At 35.6% G+C, this 21,287-nt stretch overlaps 2 protein-coding genes across 4 annotated transcripts in view; one reads left to right on the forward strand and one right to left on the reverse strand.

The window, feature by feature from the left end:
- Positions 1-16,069, forward strand: part of LOC123564509 (thioredoxin, mitochondrial-like) — a 25,296-nt gene extending 9,227 nt beyond the window's left edge. For all 3 annotated transcript variants that reach the window (XM_045358155.2, XM_045358153.2, XM_045358152.2), the window contains exons 2-4: positions 5,542-5,811; positions 10,073-10,196; positions 14,445-16,069. In XM_045358155.2, the coding sequence (XP_045214090.1) occupies positions 5,543-5,811; positions 10,073-10,196; positions 14,445-14,558 (507 nt within the window). In that variant the 5' untranslated portion in view covers position 5,542 and the 3' untranslated portion in view covers positions 14,559-16,069. The remainder of the gene's footprint in view (positions 1-5,541; positions 5,812-10,072; positions 10,197-14,444) is intronic.
- Positions 16,070-17,537: 1,468 nt separating this feature from the next.
- Positions 17,538-21,287, reverse strand: part of LOC123564510 (tetraspanin-5-like) — a 39,616-nt gene continuing 35,866 nt past the window's right edge. Inside the window, exon 9 of the mRNA XM_045358156.2 lies at positions 17,538-20,942. The gene's annotated coding sequence lies outside the window, so the exon portion shown is untranslated. The remainder of the gene's footprint in view (positions 20,943-21,287) is intronic.

Consider the following 21,287-nt stretch of genomic DNA (forward strand, 5'->3'; position numbering starts at 1 on the left):
GAGTTATATAGGAATAAATACTTCAAAAATTATCAGATCATATTTCCTAGACTGTTTAGTTATAATTACCTGATGACCACAAGCGGTTAGGCCTACTGACCTACTTTCTTGTTTTTTAAGATACAGCCTTGAAATTTGGATGACTTGTACAGTTTTGCACACTGATCTTAAAACTGACTTTCAGCGACCATGAATGTGACCTACTGACCTACTTTTTAATAATTTAGCATCAGTGTGCCATTTTAACCATGTGGCTCATATTACTCAGGTGAGCGATTCAGGGTCATCATGACCCTCTTGTTTGTTAGCTCACCTGTCACATAGTGACAAGGTGAGCTTTTGTGATCACCCTTCGTCCTTCGTCCGTCCGTGCGTCCGTCCGTCCGTCAACAATTTCTTGTCTGCACGATAGTGGTTTCATTTATGATTTTATTTTAACCAAACTTGCACACAACTTGTATCACCATAAGATCATGGTTCCTTTCTTGAACTGGCGAGATCCCATTATTGGTCCCAGAGTTATGGCCCCTGAAAGGGCCAAAATTAGCTATTTTGACCTTGTCTGCACAATAGCAGCTTTATTTATGATTTGATTTTTACCAAACTGGCACACAACTTGTATCACCATAAGGTCTTGTTCCTTTCTTGAACTGGCGAGATTCCATTATGGGTTCCAGAGTTATGGCCCCTGAAAAGGCCAGAATTAGCTATTTTGACCTTGTCTGCACAATAGCAGCTTCATTTATGACTTTATTTTAACCAAACTTGCACACAACTTGTATCACCATAAGATCTTGGTTCCTTTCTTGAACTGGCGAGATTCCGTTATGGGTTCCAGAGTGATGGCCCCTGAAAGGGCCAGATTTAGCTATTTTGACCTTGTCTGCACAATAGCAGCTTCATTTATGATTTGAATTTAATCAAACTTACACAAAACTTGTGTCACCATAAGATCTCGGTTCCTTTCTTGAACCGGCCAGATCCCATAATAGGTTCCAGAGTTATGGCCTCTGAAAGGGCCAAAATTAGCTATTTTGACCTTGTCTGCACAATAGCAACTTCGTTTATGATTTGATTTTAACCAAAGTTGCACACAACTTGTATCACCACAAGATCTTGCTTCCTTTCTTGAACTGGCCAGATTCCGTCATGGGTTCAAGAGTTATGGCCCCTTAAAGGTCCAAAATTGGCTATTTTGGCTTTTGCAGCCATATAGAGACTTCATTTATGGTTTTATTTGATACAAACTTTCAAAATATCTTCAACAACACTAAATCTTGGATTCCATGACAGATCAGATCCAGTCGTAGGTTCCAGAGTTATTTTATATCTGATTACCTCCCCTGATTGTAATCAAAATGGAATTTATATCAGTAAGTACTTACAGGACTTATTTGAAATTTCATTATTGTTATGAGTTGGACTGAGACAATCAGGGTAGATAACTATGAACTGATTTGATGTCAAATTACCTCCCTTTATTTCAAATTAAAATAGGTATATCTCCATAACTAATGAAGATACTGATCTGAAATTTCATTTATGTCAACAGATTTATTTGGCAGATCCTTCTTTTGTTCACTTACAATATTTGTTTTTTTTAATTACTTCCCTTTTACGTTACTATAAATAGCTTATTTTTAGTAACTTTTTTATTATTGGCTGTAGGGAAAACCGAGACCACTTTTCTGTGGTACAACATGGATGGTACCTCCAATTTTTAGGTGTATTTTGACATATCTATACCTTGTAAGAATTTTTTTTTCTTTTTAGTTAAATTTCTTCGCTTTGCTGTTCCTGTCCTTTGGACTTCGATATTTTTTCTGAGGACCTTCTTGTCCTCAAGTGCAATGATAACAGGTGAGCGATATAGGGCCATCATGGCCCTCTTGTTTATTCTGATGTTATGACTGAAAAAAAAATGCTGAAATCATCTAGATTCTTTACTGATGGAGTAATAAATGTTATTTTTAAAAACATAGGAAGAAGTGTTATTCAGTAAAACATTTCTAAATATAAAAATGTCATATGATGTATTAAACATTTTGTATTGATTATTTCAAGCGATACACACCACTAGTATTCACAATATATAAATACAACCCTTTTTCAGTTTTTCATTATTTTGTTGCAGTCATTTGTGAAAACTATGGTAATTTTGAACACTTAACTGTTGCCCTTTTTTGCACATATCGCATAATTGTTTTTAAAACTCCATGGATACCTGACCATGTTGATAAAATATCTTTGAATTATTAGGTTGTGTTTCCTCCAGTATTATTATATAACAATTTTAAGTGGCAAGAAAAGTTTCAGTAAACACCCTCTTAATGTATATCTTGGTGATCTAGAACTGACATTTGATATTGTCTATTCCTCTAAATTAAATGTTCATTTTACTGGAGCTGCTTATCTGCAGCCCCAATTACAACTGGCCAAAATATGTATAATATTCCAGATGCATTTTTTGTAAACAAAGAATGTTAACGGACAGAGAAAACTTTGCATAATTATTCCTTGGTAGTCTGTGGCCTGAATATAAATTTCAAACCAGGACAAATGTTTCAGGTGAAACTTTCTTTAGCTCTGTTCCATTACTTAAATTATTTTATTATTGAACTGCCTCATTTACAGTCGAACTTCGATGGCTCGAACTCGAGGGTCCCGTTGAAATAAGTTCGAGTTTTCCGTTGTTCGAGCCATCCAAATGGCGGCCATTTTGAATTTGGGAATTCGAGGGCATGATGTGTTACAAACCTTACCTCGTAATGTATTGTAATATTGTACCTACATGTGTGTATGATACGATGATTTGTAAAAACGAACGCTGAAATAGTCTTTATTATTTATTTTCAAACATGACATAGATACGAAAAAAACACAGATAAAACACTAATATAATCATAAGAATTTGGTGAAGACAGCATCAAATAGAAAGACATAATTAGCAAACCTTTATGAATCATAGTCCAGTGCAAATATTTTCAAATATAAACACGTTAAAACGCAAACAATTAATTCACGGACATGTACACAGAAATATTTGAAAACGGTACTAAATGACGTCAAATGTAGACATAGGCTATAAATAGACACATGAAATCAATACACAACATTAATAAGCATACGTCAGATTATTCAAAATACAATGTATCAGTGAGTCATGTACAGTATACAGTTTTACAGTTTATTGTTAGAAGAAATCCTTGATGGAGGACTGAACCGCCGAACGCTTGTTGAACTCTAATTTGGAGAGAGATTTGTACATAGAGCACATGAGATTGAGTTTTTCACATTTGATGATGGCGTTATATACTTCGTTTCTAAAGTTTCTGGATCTTATTTTCGTTTTGTTCCTTGCTTTCCAGTAGCCGACTTAGCTATCTCACCGTGTTCGGGTCCTTTTCTAAGTTATTCAGCTATGCTAAAGCAGTATGAAATTTATCATTGAATCTCTCGTTTTTATGTAGAATAAATAAAGACAGACATTGCTCAATTATTTTAAATACTTTTATTCGTATTAATCAAATCCCTTTAAAGCATTGCAGTGAACGAAAGTCACTTTGTTTAATTTGTTTGTCGTATATCGATGCTAATTACATAAGCGTGTGAAAATTACGCACGCGCCGGTTAAAGGGGAAGCTTGGCGAATGTCAGGCAGAGGTGTGAAAAACTTTGTAAACACAAGCCATTCCGGCGACAAATTGGCTGTTCGACTGAATAGGTGTAATAATCACTGTAATTGAGCCGAAGGGACCACAAATGAGTTCGAGAGTTCGAATTTTTGAAGTTCGAGCGATCCGAGGTAGAACTATATAGAATAAAGAAGGAATAAATTCGGGACCAGGCGAAGAGTTCGAGCGATCCCGGGTGTTCGAAAGATCCGAGTTCGAGCCATTGAAGTTCAACTGTATTATCAAAATGTTTATAATGTAATCTTATGAATTATGAGAGTTATGTGGTTAATTCATGATAGGTAAAGTTTTTATTTGTAAGCTGGGATCACAGTACCCACAAATGGGAATGGATTGAAACATCACACATTTGTTCACTGTGATGATTTGACTTGTAAGCACAGAATCCATAATCCTACTTTGAGTTTTTACAAAATAATGCCCATTTTCAGACTTGCAATCTTTGGTAAAGATTTTTTACATAAGCCAGTATCTCAGTTCCCACTTACGGGAATGGATTGAAACTTTACACACCTGTCCACTGTGACACCATCTTATGGTTTTCTATCGAAATTGTTCAAATTATGCCCCAGGGGTGAAAAGAGGCCCGCCCCGGGGGTCACAAGTTTTACATAGACTTATATAGTAAAAAACTTTAAAAATCTTATTGTCTAAAACCACAAGATCTAGGCCTTTGATATTTTGTATGCATGCCTTGTGGTCCTCTACCAAAATTGTTCAAATTATGCCCCCGGGATGAAAAGAGGCCCTGCCCTGGGGGGGTCTCAAATTTTACATAGACTTATATAGGAAAGAACTTTAAAAAATCTTCCTGCCTGAAACTGCAAGGTCTAGGCTTTTGGTATTAAGTATGTTGCCTTTCCTAGTGTTTCTCTACTAAATTTGTTCAAATTATGTCCCTAGGGTGAAAAGAGGCCCTGCCCTGGGGGTACCAAGTTTAACATAGACTTATATAGGAAAAAAAATAAAGATCTTACTGTCTGGATGTTCAAGGCCTATGCCTTTGATATTTGGTATGTAGCATTGCCTAATGGATCTCTAACAAGTTAGTTCAAATTATGCCTCTGGGGTGAAAAGAGGCCCCGCCCTGGGGGTCACTTGTTATAATTTTGAGTTATATAGGAAAAATACTTAAAAAATTATCAGATCATATTTCCTAGACTGTGTAATCATAATTACCTGATGACCCCAAGCGATTAGGGACTACTTGACTGTGACCTTGACCTACTGACCTACTTTCTTGTTTTTTAAGATACAGCCTTGAAATTTGGATGACATGTACAGTTTTGCACACTGATCTTAAAAAGTTCCGACTTTCAGTTACCATGAATGTGACCTACTGATCTACCTTCTTAATAATTTAGCATCAGTTTGCCATTTGAAACATGTGGCTCATATTACTCAGGTGAGTGATCCAGGGTCATCATGACCCTCTTGTTACAAAATTATGCCCCCTTTTATATGCCCGTCTCTGAAAGAGCGGGGCGTATTATGTGAACAGCCATGGCAGTGGGCTTGCGGGCGGCATCCAGAGCATATCCGCTCTCTAATTCGAATAGTTTTCATCAGATCTTCACCAAACTTGCTGACAATATTTGTGGGCATAAAATCTTGGCCAAGTACAATAACCACCCATATCGCCCCAGGCACTCTTGGATTATGCCCCTTGAATTAGGCCAAGTTCGATGACGGGCATATTTTGTGACAGTCTGGCACTCTTGTTTGATTTTTGTATTCAGTCAGTTAACTTTCTTTAACAAGAAGGCTGTTGAATAGTCGAGCATTGTTGTCCTCTGACAGCTCTTGTTTATTCAATATTTATCAGTTTTTGTCTCCTTTTTTTCAGAATGGCTTCTAGAACAGTATTTCGTAGAGTTTTGCAGGCCAGCCGGAGAGTCCAGCTTCAAAGAGCTGTAGTGCAGAGGTCTATTGTAACATTGCCTCACATACAGAAGAAGAACACACAGAATGTGACGTCAGACCAGAGTTACAGTCAGCTCAGAAGTCTTTGCACCAAGCCAGGGGAAGGAATGGTCATTCATATACAGGATGAAAATGACTTTCAAGAGAGAGTCTTAAACAGTCCGCTGCCTGTTGTGGTGGATTTTCATGCAAGGTTATTATTCTCATAAATAAGTTCTTTTTTTTTTATTATAACACTTCATTAATAATGGGGGCATTTAGTGTTACCCATGTCTTTATGTGATGTCTGTGCATGCATCTGCCCATGCATTGATCTACGACTAAAATAGTAGTTTCTCTTGTTTAGTACTAACTATAACAAGGTAACATTTTCTTTACAAGACTTAGACTAGGTCAAGGTCTTACTAATGAGTCAGTCTAAATGTTCTATTGTGAAATCACATAGTCATATGGATACATGATTAGTTTATACCAGAAAAGTCTTTGCTTTTAGTTTTGTTTCTATATGATGTTTTCACAAAGAAACCTTATATGAATTACACAAGGACTGCTTTTTGTTACTTTTACAAGTACATTTTGTACTAGAACTTAAGTAAGCAAAGTCAAATTATTGGATATACCTCTTTGGGTGCCATCTGAAGGTCTTAAACTTTTGAAAGAAATCATATTTTCCTGTTCGTTGGCTGCTTTAATACTTTCTAACTTTTCCTTCTTATTAACTTTTTTTTTCTACATATAATGGTACTTAAGTGATTCAAAATTATGATTTAGTATAAGCTAAATGGCTCTGATTTGAACATCCAAATTGGTGAAAAGGTTGGAAATTTTTCCCTGTCGGTTTGTTTACTTCTGTAATATTCACAGAAATAAAGTGGACTCAGTCTTTGCATTAGTCTTACTCATTTGCCTTATTTTATAATCTCATATCTATTATAATAGTTCATATCCCTCGAAGGAAAGAAGCCAACCAGTAAAAATGTTATCATACTCAGCCTGTCCTTGGCATCTTTTAGTTGGACAATCATGGCAGAGGGTAATGTTTTTTTTCTGATCTTGAAGTGCCAATTCCATTTGTAGACATTTTTTCTTCCAAGAACACATTATGTTTAAAGGTAAAAACAAGGGTTTGTTACCTGATTTTTCAACTCCTTTTCCAGCATTGTGGAAACTTGCAAGCTAAAGCTACTCGTAAGATATAATGGTATCTTAGTACAAATATGGTAAAAGAATTGTAACACTTTAACCCTTATCATGCTGGACACAATTTATTCTGCCTTTGCGACCAGTGTAGATCATGATCAGCCTGCACATCCATGCAGTCTGATCAAGATCTGCACTGTTTGCCATTCAGTCAGTATCGTTTTGGTAAGCACCCCTTTTAACAGTTAATGGTACTGTCCAAATTGAAAAATGGACAAGTTCATTATAGAGAAAGGGTTAAGGGATGCCTCTAAAAATACATGATAATTATCTCAACAATATTAATTATATTTTAATAATAAGTCAGTATTATATACTTGGCCCCTTGCTCTTTTTGATATATATAAACGATCTTCCATTGGTTGCTGAAAACTCAAACATTGACATGTATGCCGATGATTCTACAATGCATGTGAGCGACCATAACGTATCTGATATCGAAAGAAAATTGCATATTGATATTATTAAAGTCAATAATTGGTGCACGTCTAACAATATGGCTCTCCATCCAAATAAGACAACTAGTATGTTAAAGGTCCATTACTAAGGGAAAGTGAGTTGGCAATTTTTTTCATAGCCAGTGCATAGATTTCTGCAAGACACTAAATAATGAAGATTGGCAGGTCAAAATTTACAGAAGGTCTTTGGAACTCAAAGAAATGTATGTGTATTATGTTGAAATTTCAATGAATCGACAGAATGACCCCCCAGGTCTTTTTAACTTTCTTCATACTTCATAGAAAAATAATTGTACATATACTGCGATTTATTTCAAATTTCTACATACCAACTTTCATTTTCCAATAAAATGAAATAGTTTCTGTGCTTTTTAAAAGAAATTAAAATGTTCACTTTCCTTAGTATTGGACCTTTAATTGGTACCAACAAGAAATTAAATAAAGTAAGAAACATAAATCTAACTCTAAATGATAACTGTATTCAAAATGTATCATGTCAAAAATTGTTAGGTGTTTATATTGATAAAAATTTAAATTGGGATCAACATGTAAAAAAGGTGTGTGAAAATTTGCACTCTAAACTGTATCTTTTTTACAGAATATCTAAATATCCAAATGCTGACATGAAGAATATGTTTTATAGCTCGTACATTTTACCGATTTTTGACTATGCATCCACTATATGGGGAAACTGCTCTAAGGGAAATATAGAAAAAATCTTTAAAATTCAAGAGGGCAGCTCGACTTATATTGAAAGTACCCTTCCAGACATCATCCAGTACTCTCTTTTGTGAACTTAAATGGTTAACTTTTCCAAACAGGATTAAATACAATATTGGTGTTTTAGTTTATAAAGCATTAAATAAACTTGCACCATCTTATATTTGTGACACTATTGGAATTTGTGACAATACATACTATAGCCTTCGTTCTAATATGAAATTTGATCTACAGCACCTTCAACCTAAAACAAACTTTCTTAAACGTTCGTTTTCTTTTATGGCTGTAGAAATTTGGAAAGATATATCTTACTCAATAAGAAATGCTAGCTCAGTAAATTCATTTGAATATTTACTAAGAAACTTTCTTTTAATCAATACAGTGTAGAGTTATGTTATGTGACTGTTAACGTTTTTTTTTTTTTTTTTTTTTTTTTTTTTCTTTACAAGTCTGCTCTATGGAATGACTGTGATAATTTCATTTGTATGAGTAAATGGTTTTGTGATTGTTAGAGGGCCTCATTGAAAATAAGATTTATATGTTATGTATGAAACTTAATGAGTCTTACCCTCTTTAAATAAAGAATTTATTATTATTATTATTATATAACTTGTCATTTTATATATAGTGTAGTGTGAAGTGCTGCTGAATTCCTTTCATGACATTTTTGTGCCCCCCCTTCGAAGAAGTAGGGGTATATTGTTTTGCAGATGTTGGTCGGTCGGTCGGTCGGTCTGTATGTAGACCAATCCGTTTCCGGATGATAACTCAAGAACGCTTGGGCCAAGGATCATGAAAGTTGAAAGTAAGGTTAGTCGTCACCTGCAGATGACCCCTATTGATTGTGAGATCTGTATGTCAAAGGTCAAGGTCACAGTGACCCTGAACAGTTAAACGGTTTCCGGATGATAACTCAAGAACGTTTGGGCCTAGGATCATGAAAGTTGATAGGGAGGTTGGTCATGACCAGCAGATGACCCTTATTGAGTTTGAGGTCAGTATGTCAAAGTTCAAGGTCACAGTGACCCGGAACAGTTAAATGGTTTCCGGATGATAACTCAAGATTGCTTGGGCCAAGGATTGTGAAAGTTGATAGGGAGGTTGGTCATGACCAGCAGATGACCCCTATTGATTTTGAGGTCAGTAGGTCAAAGGTCAAGGTCACAGTGACCAGGAACAGTAAAACGGTTTCCTGGTGATAACTCAAGAACGCTTGGGCCTAGGATCAGGAAAATTGATAGGGAGATTGATCATGACCAGCAGATGACCCCTATTGATCTTGAGGTCATTTGGTCAAAGTTCAAGGTCAGATTGGCCAGGAACAATTAAATGGTTTCTGGACAATAACTTGAGAACGGTTGGGCCAAAGGTCATGAAAGATGATAGAGAGGTTCATCATGACCAGCAGATGACCCCTATTGATTTTAAGGTCAGTAGGTCAAAGGTCAAGGTTACTGTGACCCTGAACATTTAAACTATTTCCAGACAATAACTTGAGAACGCTTGGGCCTAGGATCATGAAACATGATAGGGAGGTTGGTCATGACTGAAGATGGCCCCTATAGATTTTGACGTCTGTAGGCTACAGGCCAAAGTCACATTGACCCAGAACAGTTAAACCCTTTCTGGACGATACCTTGAGAACGCTTGGGCCTAGGATCACTAAACTTAATAGGGAGGTTGATCATGACCAGCAGATGACCCCTGTTGATTTTGAGGTCAGTAGGTCAAAGGTCAATGTCACATTGAACCAGAACAGTAGAATTTTTGTTTACAGTGAGCAAATAATTTCTGTTCCTTGTGCAATTACTGAATGCATCAAGGGGGGCATTTCGTGTTCGACGAGCTCTTGTTTATTACTGACACATAGAAGTACAAGTAACAGATGGAAAGTATTTTAAAAGAAATCTAGAGGCAAGCTACTTTAAAGTCATAATTTAAATTTTATCAGAACTGAATGACCGCATTGAAAACAGTTTACTTTTAAAGTATACTGAAGTTTGTGTATTGTATTTGTTTCTGTTGCATTGTTTCTAGAGTGTATAATTCTGATTATTTATTATGTTGTGTTTTTAGTTGGTGTGGACCTTGTAAACTGTTAGGACCGAGGTTAGAATCTTTGGTAGGAAGCAGAAAGGGTAAAGTTGTTCTGGCCAAATGTGATGTAGATGGTCTTGAAGATATTGCTATGAGATATAGGGTAAGCCTTACTTAAAAATTGTACACAAACAACTTGGACACAAAGTGACTCACTGAGTAGTTTTTTAGCTCACCTAAGCACAAAGTGCTCATGGTGAGTTATTGTGATCACACTGTGTCCGTTGTCCTTCATGCGTGCTTCAAGTCGACCGTCCGTCATCAACATTTGTGTTTAAAAGACATCTCCTCCAAAACCAATGAATGGATTTTGATGAAACTTGGCCATGATGTTCCTTGGTTGGTCCTCTACCAAAGTTGTTCAAATGGTTCCGCTTGGTTGCACATAGGGGCTGCCAGAGCTAAAAAAGGAAAAAACTTCAAACAACATCTTCTCCTAAACTGATGGTCCGATTTTGAAATTATTTCACACAAATGGTCATTATGTCACCCGCTACAAAGATTGTTCAGATTATACCGATTTGTCAAAAAAGATGGCCGCCAGAGGGCGTGATCACTTTTCCCTATATGTATATAGTGGAAACTTAAAAGTCTTCTTGTGTAAAACTGCTAGCCCGATTTTAGAATAATTTTACACAAATGGTCCTTGTCTGACCCTCTACCAAGATTGTTCAAATTATACCGATTCGTCAAAAAACATGGCCGCCAGGGGGCGTGGTCACTTTTCTTCTCTGAATCAATTATAGCTTGAGCCTTGATATTTGGCGTGCGATATCAGATTTGTAATGTCTACCATAATTGTTCAAATTATTGCCCTAGGTTTAAAAGTGTGTGTGTGACATGTATATAATATAGGCTAACATAGAAGAAACTTCACTCTGTACTTATATAAACATACTTGAAGCCTTGTACACAGGTGAGCGCTTTAGGGTCAATGACCCTCTTGTTCACATAAGGAAGAAAAAATGCGAGCTATTGTGATTACCCTGTGTGTCTGTCATCATGTGTTGTGTGTCATCTGTCATGGGCCGTCAACAATTTGACTGTTAATATTCTAAAGGTCACAATTTTAGCCCTGTGTTAAAACACGTATCTATGGGGTAATGGGTTAAACTGTGATCTTAAACTAGGTCACTAAATCTAATTATAGAAAAAAACGTTATTAACACACTAAAGGCCACATTTCCTGTTTGATCATCTTTAAACTTTTTCTCTTTATAATATTAGTCAAGATAAAAAACAGGACTACCTGAGGTCAAAAACTAGGTCACTAGACCAAGTCATAGAAAAACCTTGTTAACACTCTAGAGGTCACATTTTTCTGTTTAATCTTCAAAAAAATGTCATAATGTTTTTCTGTATGAACTCTAGGTTGAATTCAAAATTTGTTTACCGGAGATCAGAAACTGTCACCAGGTCAAATTATGGAAAGACTTTGTTAACACTCTTGAGGCCCCACCACATTTTTTCCTTATCATCATAAATCTTTGTCAGAATGCTTTTCTCTATGCAATCTAGGTCAGGTTCAAAACTGAGGTCAATAGGTCAAATTATAGAAAACGGTTCGAACTCTAGAAGCTACATTTAGTACTTGATCGTCATAAACTCTTTCAGAATGTTTCTTACTTCAAAGTCTTAAGTCAGGTTCAATACTGGGTTAACTGATCTTGAACTAGGTCACTAGGTCTAATGATAGAAAAACCTTGTTAACACTCGGGTACTACATTTTATACTGGATCTTCATAAAACTTTGTCAGAATGTTTTCCATGGTCTGCTCTGTTTGCTATTGTCAGTAAATTTTCAGTGAACACCCCTTTGAATAATAAATGGTATTGCCCAAATTGAATGATGGACCAGTCCATTATTCAAATCAGAGAAAAACTTTATTAACACTGTAGAGGCCACCTACTCTTTCTACTTGATCATCAATCTTTGTCAGAATGTTTTATCTACAGATATGAATTCTAGGTCAAGTTCAAAAGTGGGGTACCTGGTCAATCATTGATATGCAAATGATTTACCTGATCATGGTCAAGATATTTGTCTCTATGAAATCTAGGCGAAATTAGATGCTAGATCATCAGGGGTAAGGACTAGGTCAAGTGAGCATACAAGGCCTACAGGGCCAGCTTGTTAACTAATTAGGGCATAATTAACTAGCAGCTGCATACTACACACAACAGTTTTGTATCACATGTTAAACAAGTGAATGAAGTATTGCCATGCAATACAAAGTCCCCTATTGGAAGGCACCTAATTTTCTCTACTGCAGTATAACATAATGAACTGATATCTGTCAATGATGTATAAACAATATTGTACTATATATACAATATGTTATAACAACACACTTGGATTAACCCACAGTTGTTTTCATATTGAATTGTTTTGGCTGATTATAAAAATGTTATCATATAAGTTATTTATAGTAACAACAAAGGGAAATTAATCTTAAAAAAAATCTATATGATACAAGTCCACAAGAAACTCTTTACCACGTAGAGATAGGTCAAAATACACCTAAAAATTGGATGTAACATGCATGTTGTACCACAGAAAAGTGGTCTCGATTTTTCTCTACCACCAGTAATAAAAAAGTTACAATAAAAACAAAGGGACGTAATTCTAAAAACAAGGGTGCCTCATGGTGGTGAACATTTGGTCCAAGTTACATCACAATCCCTCCATGCATGAAGAAGAATTGCTCCAGACAAAGTCATTCTTGTGTCTGACCTTTGGTTTCTAAGTGTGACCTTGACATTAGACCTTGGGCCTAGGTTTTGCGCATAACATGTTGTCTCATCCAGGGGGGAATATTTGTGCCAACTGATATCTAAATCCTGTTTTGCATGACAAAGTTATAGACCTGACAGGAAAAAAATCCTCTTGACCTTTGATCTCAGTGTGACCTTGACCTTTAAGCTAGGGTACTGGGTGTTGCGCATGGGGAACATTTATGGCAAGTAATATTGTAATCCCTTGATGGATGAGAGAGTTCTGGATCGAACAGGAAAAAAACCTTATTGACCTTTGACCCCCAATTGTGACTTTGACCTTTGAGTCCGGGATTTGCGCATGACACATTGTCTCATCATGGGGAACACTTGTGCCAAGTGATATTAAAATCCCTTAATGAATGTCAGAGTTATGGACCGGACACGAAACAGACCCTGTTCATGCTATGTTAACATTGACTGCTAAGTGTGACCTTAACCTTTGAGCTACGGGTCTGAAAGTTGTGCATGACACATCGTCTTATTATGAGGTACATTAAATTTTGTGCCAAGAAATATTAAAATCCCTCCATGGATGGAAGAGTTATGGACCGGACAGGAAAAAAGCCCTGTTGACCTTTGACCACCAATTATGACCTTGACCTTTAAGCTAGGGGTCCAGGTTTTGCGCACGACACGTTGTCTCATCATGGGGAACATTTGTGCCAAGTAATATTAAAATCCTTTCATGGATGGGAGAGTTATGGACCAGACAGGAAAAAAGCCCTGTTGACCTTTGACCTCCAATTGTGACCTTGACCTTTGATCTAGGGGTCTGGGATTTGCACATGACAGGTCATCTCATCATAAGAAACATTTGTGCCAAGTAATACTAAAATCCCTTCAAGGATGGGAGAGTTATGGACCGGACAGGAAAAAAACCCTGTTGACATTTGACCTCCAGTTGTGACCTTGACCTTTGAGCTAGGGGTCTGGGTTTTGCCCATGACACGTCGTCTCATCATGGGGAACATTTGTACCAAGTAATATTAAAATCCCTTCATGGATGACAGAGTTATGGACCGGACACGAAATTGCGGACGGACGGATGGACGGAAGTTCCTACATATGGATACTTACGTGGCTACTCTTTTGTTCTCTCTATTGTTCTTTTAGCCACGTAAGAGAAAAATAGCCACATAAAAGCCTTACGGAATGAATGACATCAAAGAAAAAGTACAGTTACCTATTATTTCTATAGCCTCCTAAGTATGCAAATGTGAGCTCGGACAGACGGACGGAATGACGGAAAAGCGCATTCCTATAGTCCCCAAAACTGGTTTTCAACCAGTAGGGGACTAATAATGTAAAGATGTCATTGGAATTGCAGATAACATCTTGAAATTGTCACAGTCAGAAATGTATTTGTAATGTAGGAAAAATCTCTTGGTCAGAGGTAAATTTCTTTTTCAACAAATTTACCCCTTATCCTAATTTGCACAACATTTTATCTTCACACTGGTTTACAAGATTTTAGAGTAATTTCCACAGACTTTTCCGTCTTGGTTTTTAAAAAAAATGCTTGTAATACATGAACTTCGTTATTAAGTATGAATATCTCTGTTTTGTTTTTCAGATAAGCTCTGTGCCAACTGTGATTGGATTTAAAAACAAAGAATCAAAAGAGAAATTTATAGGTCTTCAAGATGATGATATTATTGAAACTTTTCTCGATAGATTGATTGGATAAAATGCGTTACCATGGAGTACAATGTATTTGTTGCATGTAATAAATCTTTTACCTTCTTTACTAATGACTGAAATTATTTTGTAAACTAAGCTTTAATAGTGTTTATTTAATGTATAATCATGAAGCAAAAAGTGTTATCTTCCTGTTCTGTACTATACTGATAATAAATGTGTACATGTATTTCAAATGGTCTATAAGTAATTTCCACGTCTATCACTTGACAATTCCATACCCTGATAAAATATTCAGTAATCTTGTTTGCATGGGAAAAAGACAGCATTAGCTTTCATACTGACATTTTTAGCTTCAGTAAAAATTGCACATTGAAAGAAATAAAAGGCCATATATATTGGGCTCTGTCGTGCAAGTAAATAACCTGCATGCTGACAAAATAATGCATGGAAAGGACAGATAATAAATCAGCTGTCATTTTGAAATAAAGAAGTTTCTTACTGTTTTCAAGATCTGTAGGAAGACCTTTTTAATGAAGGGCAACTGCAAGAAAGTAGGCCTATTTAAAGAAGTAATATATTGCAGAAGCTTGTTTGAATTAATTACAAAGGGTTTTTACAGCTCTGCATTTCTTTTTCATTGGAGTAAATAACCAACTTGGTGTTTAACTTAGTTACTTCTGCTATGTATTATTCCAATATTTTAAAAAAGATAAAATGTAGTAGAACTATTTCTACTAGGATTAGGTTTACGTGTGTCATCTGGTATTAATAATTGAAAACTAGATTTGTCACATTAGAATGTAAAATAACAACAGAGAGGTTTTGAAAGGTTTTCCATCATATCTCGAAACTTAACTGCATAAATTTAACTTTTTGGTCGTATATTTTTCAAAATTTACCATACTGGTACTGATGATAAACTCGAACAGATGATATAGTTCAGATTATTGCAGTTGGTTTTTTATATAATTGAACATGCTGTCTAATAGCAACCACTTACAATACGAACTGGTGTAAACAAAAGCAAAATTGGTAAATATTCTGTATAAATAAATGACTTACATTTGTCTGTTTAAAAAATATTTACCCAAAAATACTGGGGAAGAGGATGATTTTTGCACATGCTCACTGTCAGTACATGAAAGCCTGACATTGGGTCACTTTTCATTACTTGATCGGGAATGACTGTTGTATTATTTTTGGGAAAGTTTCAATATAATACTATGGAGAATTTTTTTAAATGACAAAGTGGTCGAATTTATCATCTGTCAACGTTCGTACAGTCCCCATTTTACATACCCCTTTCAGAGCCTCACTTCTTGTGAGTTTGCTTGCTAAATATAAATTTAAATTAGGCCAATTATTCAGTAAGAGCTAAGCTTTATTTTGATACCAACCATTGATAACAATTTGCAGAAATAAAAAAGTTACAAGTAAAATATCTCATTTTCTGTCCGTGTTTATCATCAGTACCAGTATCTTTTGTTCCTAATAATTCTGTATATCCATTTCTAGGGGCATTGTATTTTGGTTTGAAATAAAACTCTGGTTGTTGAATATTTTCTCCTTTATTATCCCTTTTCATGGAAGCGTACTATTTTTAGGTTGTCCCTCCCTCAGTCCCAATTTTGTGTTCAGTCAATGTTTTCTGAATCACTTTTAATAATATATTTGAAACTTAGGTGGAATGTTCACCTTATGATGTGGTTCAAAAGCCATGTTCTAATTATGCTTGGCCAAGAACAAGGTCATAACTGAAGGTCAAATACCTGAGTTTCTGACCCAGTCAAAGGACAAAAAGGATATTTATTAGACTTGGTCCTGACAGTATTATCTATATGATGTGCAGAACCCATGCTCCAATTCCACTAACCTAAGGTCAAGGTGGGGCCTCCGTGGCCGAGTGGTTAAGGTCGCTGACTTCAAATCACTTGCCCCTCATCGATGTGGGTTCGAGCCTCACTCGGGGCATTGAATTCTTCATGTGAGGAAGCTATCCAGCTGGCTTACGGAAGGTCGGTGGTTCTACCCAGGTACCCGCTCGTGATGAAATAATGCACGGAGGGGCACCTGGGGTCTTCCTCCACCATCAAAGCTGGAAAGTCGCCATATGACCTAAAATTGTGTCGGTGCGACGTTAAACCCAACCAAAAAAAAAAAAAAAAAAAAAATAAGGTCAAGGTAACAACAAGGTCAAATGTTTACACCTTGGATCCTGTCCTGTCCATGTTTGAAATAAATTTATGAAACTAAAGATGGATTTATAACCTATAAGATCATTTTTCTTATCTATCATGTTAAAAATACATATAGGTCACCATGACATTTAGGAATTTCCCTGGCATTATGTAATATAGATTGTGACACTATATGGCTAGAACTATAGCGACGTCACTTATGTGCACACCATTTTAGACAAAGTGGTTTGAAACCCAGCATATTTTCTTAACACCACAAATGATGCTGCTAACTATGAAAACACTGAAGAAACTCTATATAGACAAATTATGCAGTCTACAGTAGGACCTGAAGGGTGGTGGGAGAATGGCAGGGCTGAAATACCAGTAGACAACATCCAGTAAGATCCTATTACAGGTTGACAGTGTACTTTAAATCTTTCTACTTTGACCATTACACAAAGTTATTCACATTTACTGGCCGATAAACTAACCACTGTCTATGTCAAAATACAAAGGTAACTGTAGCTCATCTGAAGGGGGCCTCTGTGGCCAAGAGGTTATGGTTGCTGACCACTCGGAGCTTTGAATTCTGCATATGAGGAAGCCATCTAGCTGGCTTACAGGAGGTCGGTGGTTCTACCCAGGTGCCTGCCCATGAAGAAATAATGCACATAGGGGCAGCTGTGGTCTTCCTCCACCATCAAATCTGGAAAGTCGTCGTATGACCTAAGATTGTGTTGGTGTGCCATTAAAGCCAACAAAAATGCATTCTCATATTGTTATGGATGGTACTCACTGGATTTGAGCAAAGCACTTTTTTTGGTACAAAAACAACAAGATTATAATTACTACAAAACACTTATATTCACCATCAGTAAAAATAACAGTACTGCTTTTACAATATGCAGTGTATTCAAAGCATTATATTGCATTATAAAATCAACCTTAATGTTTTTGAATGATACCTGAACCTTAATTATCCAACACATTTTTATATGTAACTTGTCTATGAACATATACCAGACAAGAATGGTTACATATTATATTTTTCTGCATCAAATCAATGAGAATGTACCTGATAAATCCTGTTTCAAACCAGAAGCCCTACAGTATATCTTTGCTATTGGGACCAACCAAATCATCTCGTATAAAAGTAACACCTGCAACATACTTCAGGTCTTCCAAAATAGTAGTACCTAAAAGAAAAACTAGCAAAAATTGAATCTAACCTTTAATGTACATGTACCTGAACTATTTGCAACTTCTACCAGCTCATGTTTCCCTGATAGTGTATTGTTTTTCTCCATGAAAGTCTGATTTAATAGAAGAGTATACTGTTAATTTGTTTACCCATTTTTTCTTTCATGTCTGAAGTCACTTTCACACTCATTTCCAGCATTACCGTGAAACTGTATAATATGATGGCACAATGTCTAACGGTACTGAATAACTAAAAACTAAATAAAGGTGGTCAATATGAATCTACACTTTGCCATTTACATTTGGCAGTTATTGATCAATATACAATAAAGTATACCCAAGTACTAAATACCTTCTCCAATCTCAAGTATTGTAAAATCAATTAAATTTGTTGGGGAGGAGCAAATTTTTGTAAATTTCATGGCTGTGTTAAACTTCGGACTTAAATTGCAACAAATAAAATAGTGCACATTCATTCTTATATTACCTTTAAAATTTAAAAACCCACAAAATAATATCCCCACAAACTGCAAAACTGAGCCTATGAAATTAGCTGATTTTACAGTATGTATTAGATACTTTTGTCTAAAGCAATTTTACACTTGTATCTACATTTCTAATTACTTGTTATTCTATTGATTTATAATGCCACACATATACTGGTACATAAAAACATATGTAAAATGAAAATGTGACAATAAGTCTTTTATTTTTGCATAAGACTTTGAATAATTTTTGTAGTACTAGACAAAGTCTTATGAGAAACTAGAGATGCTTTTGAGAAAAAGCGCATGTCTCCCACAACTGCCCCTATGGATGGTCTTGATGAATGGATTCAATTAGATGGAGCCCCTATAAAAAATGACTAGTTTCTCTGGATGGTCTTGATGAATGGATTCAATTAGAAGGTCTGGATGAGTGGATCCAATCAGTAATTCAAGGGCCATAATTCAAAAGTGCCTGGGCCGATTTGGCTAGTTATCAAACTTGGCCGAGAGCTTATAGTCAAACACATTTTGTTCAAGTTTGGTGAAGTTCAGATGAGAAATGTTCGCCTTAGGGAGCGGAAAAGCTTTGTGAAAGACAGACAGACCGACGCACACACAGACTGGAGTAAATCAATATGTCTCCCGCACCACCGTGTGGTGGGAGACATAACTATATGATACACTGTCATTGTATCTTGTGCTTTTGCAGTATTAACCAATAAAAAGGATTACTTTTAACAGACTTAAATAGTAATCAGTTGTCAATATACTCTTGTGAACCTTACCTAACAGACTTGAAAGAACTTAAGTTTATCAATATACTGCTCTTTCATATAACAATCACACAAGTAAACCAGGTCCTGTTTGTTTCAATAAGCCAGTAAGATGTAAAGATGCCATTTCAACAAAATAGGGAAACGGGTTTAATGCATTTAAAACTGGTCCTATAGCATGTGCTGAACAATGTGCTAAAATACAATACATAGGCAAATATGTATAAACAAACAACACTATATCAACCAAATTAAACAGTAGTAGGAATGTAAACAAAATTTAAATAAAAAGTAAAACTAAAGCTCATAAAAAGATCATACAGATCTGGTTTGGATGGGTGAACAGTTTAATGTTTGAACAATGATCAATAAAAATGAAAGCAGACAGTGAGCATATTAGGTGGGCAAAAAATTAGGACTAGAAACTGAAAGAAGTGTATGACAAGTAGCACTTCGGATGTTGGACTACTACCATAAAATGGAATACCGAAGACAAAAATGATCCTAAATCATGCATGTTATTATTAAGTATTGTGATCAAAATTTCAGGACAAAGAAACTCGAAAAATAGTACCCTGTGGGATGCAGCAAATGCCAAAATGTGCTCAGAAAAATGTACTTTGGAATGAAATTTGGATAGGTGATTCAGTGCTATCTTATTGTTGGCCATGCAGTATGTACAATGATCAAAACAACATGCAGAAACATCATAATATACACTTTTTTCATAATTTTAATTTAAGAACTTTATGCAGGCAACTAATATTTTTCTTTGACACATCAAGGCATAACAAGAACACCGTCAGCACTCATCTGTAACTGCTTGATGTACAGTAAGGCAATATACAAGAATAATCAAGAAATACTTATTTTCTAAGTTAAAAAGGCCATAATTCTAACAAAAGCAAGAGAAAGTTATGATTCTTGACCTTCATATTAATTCAAACCTTTAGATCTGATAGTTTTCATGAGAAATGGACCTAAACAAACATTTTAACTAGTGTAAAAAAGAAAGATTTCTTTTTTAAATACTAAGAATTAAATATGCATTAAATTGCCCAACAATGCTCATTCTAATGTAGATTATCATATGAACAGAATGATAAAATCCATTCATTGATTTTCAGTGACTTTGACCTTTCACCTTCTGATTGTATAAATCTCTGACCTGTACCTGTAAACACGGAAACTGTAAATGCTGACATTTCATCACTGCAGCACTACACTACTGTATCTCCTACAGTACTAGTAGCATAACTCTTCATCAAACTATATACATGGAGTCGTACAAAAATAAATACGCTAAACATGATAAACTCTCTCTAAAAAGCCAACAATAAAATGTACTGTGAAATCATTATTTGTAACAGACTACTTAACTTGGAATTTGAGGTTGCGTCAATCTAAGGTATGAAATTCAATTGCAAGAAATGGATAAAAACTCCCATTAATATCTCTTAAACAGATAAAATCCACTAATTAATATCACCTAGAAATAGCTGGCTTAGTCAAACTACAAACTTTAATGCCAACGGAATAAAATGGTTTCCAAGTATTTTAAAAATCTTATAAAATACATTGTACAGAACTAGCTAGGATATAAACTGTATAATATTCATACAAATAATATATGCCTATAAATAAACATCAGCTGTGTAACATGTAGGTCAGATAATACAATGTACATTAACATAGTGTAAACTGCACTACTGAATCTTGGGGCAAGATTATAACAAGAGATGATATTCTAACACTGAGATCCAGTCAACAAATAGAATATACCTGTGACCTGGAACAACTGATACGGGGACTGGAAACCGGCATTTACCTTAGATTATGCTGTCGTCCAATCAAAGCGTATGCCGTAGGTTATTCTGCTATTACTCTCACACTTACGCCTTACAGTTTAACTCGTCCTTTCAGTGAAAATCTGGGAAAGCATTTGTTGAATTTTTTGTTGAAAACAAAAGTTCTGTCATGAAATCATTGCCTGCATCTGTTTTTAAATGGAAAATATCTACATTAATGTTACATTTCGCCCTGTGAAAATGGCTAAATCTAGGCTTGCCTTACCCAGAGAAAAAGATGCCGTTTTTTACATGATATTTGCCTTGTTGATTCAGAGTATTTAGAA

This window comes from Mercenaria mercenaria, chromosome 2 (genome assembly GCF_021730395.1).
Source record: "Mercenaria mercenaria strain notata chromosome 2, MADL_Memer_1, whole genome shotgun sequence".
Lineage (NCBI taxonomy): Eukaryota > Metazoa > Mollusca > Bivalvia > Venerida > Veneridae > Mercenaria > Mercenaria mercenaria.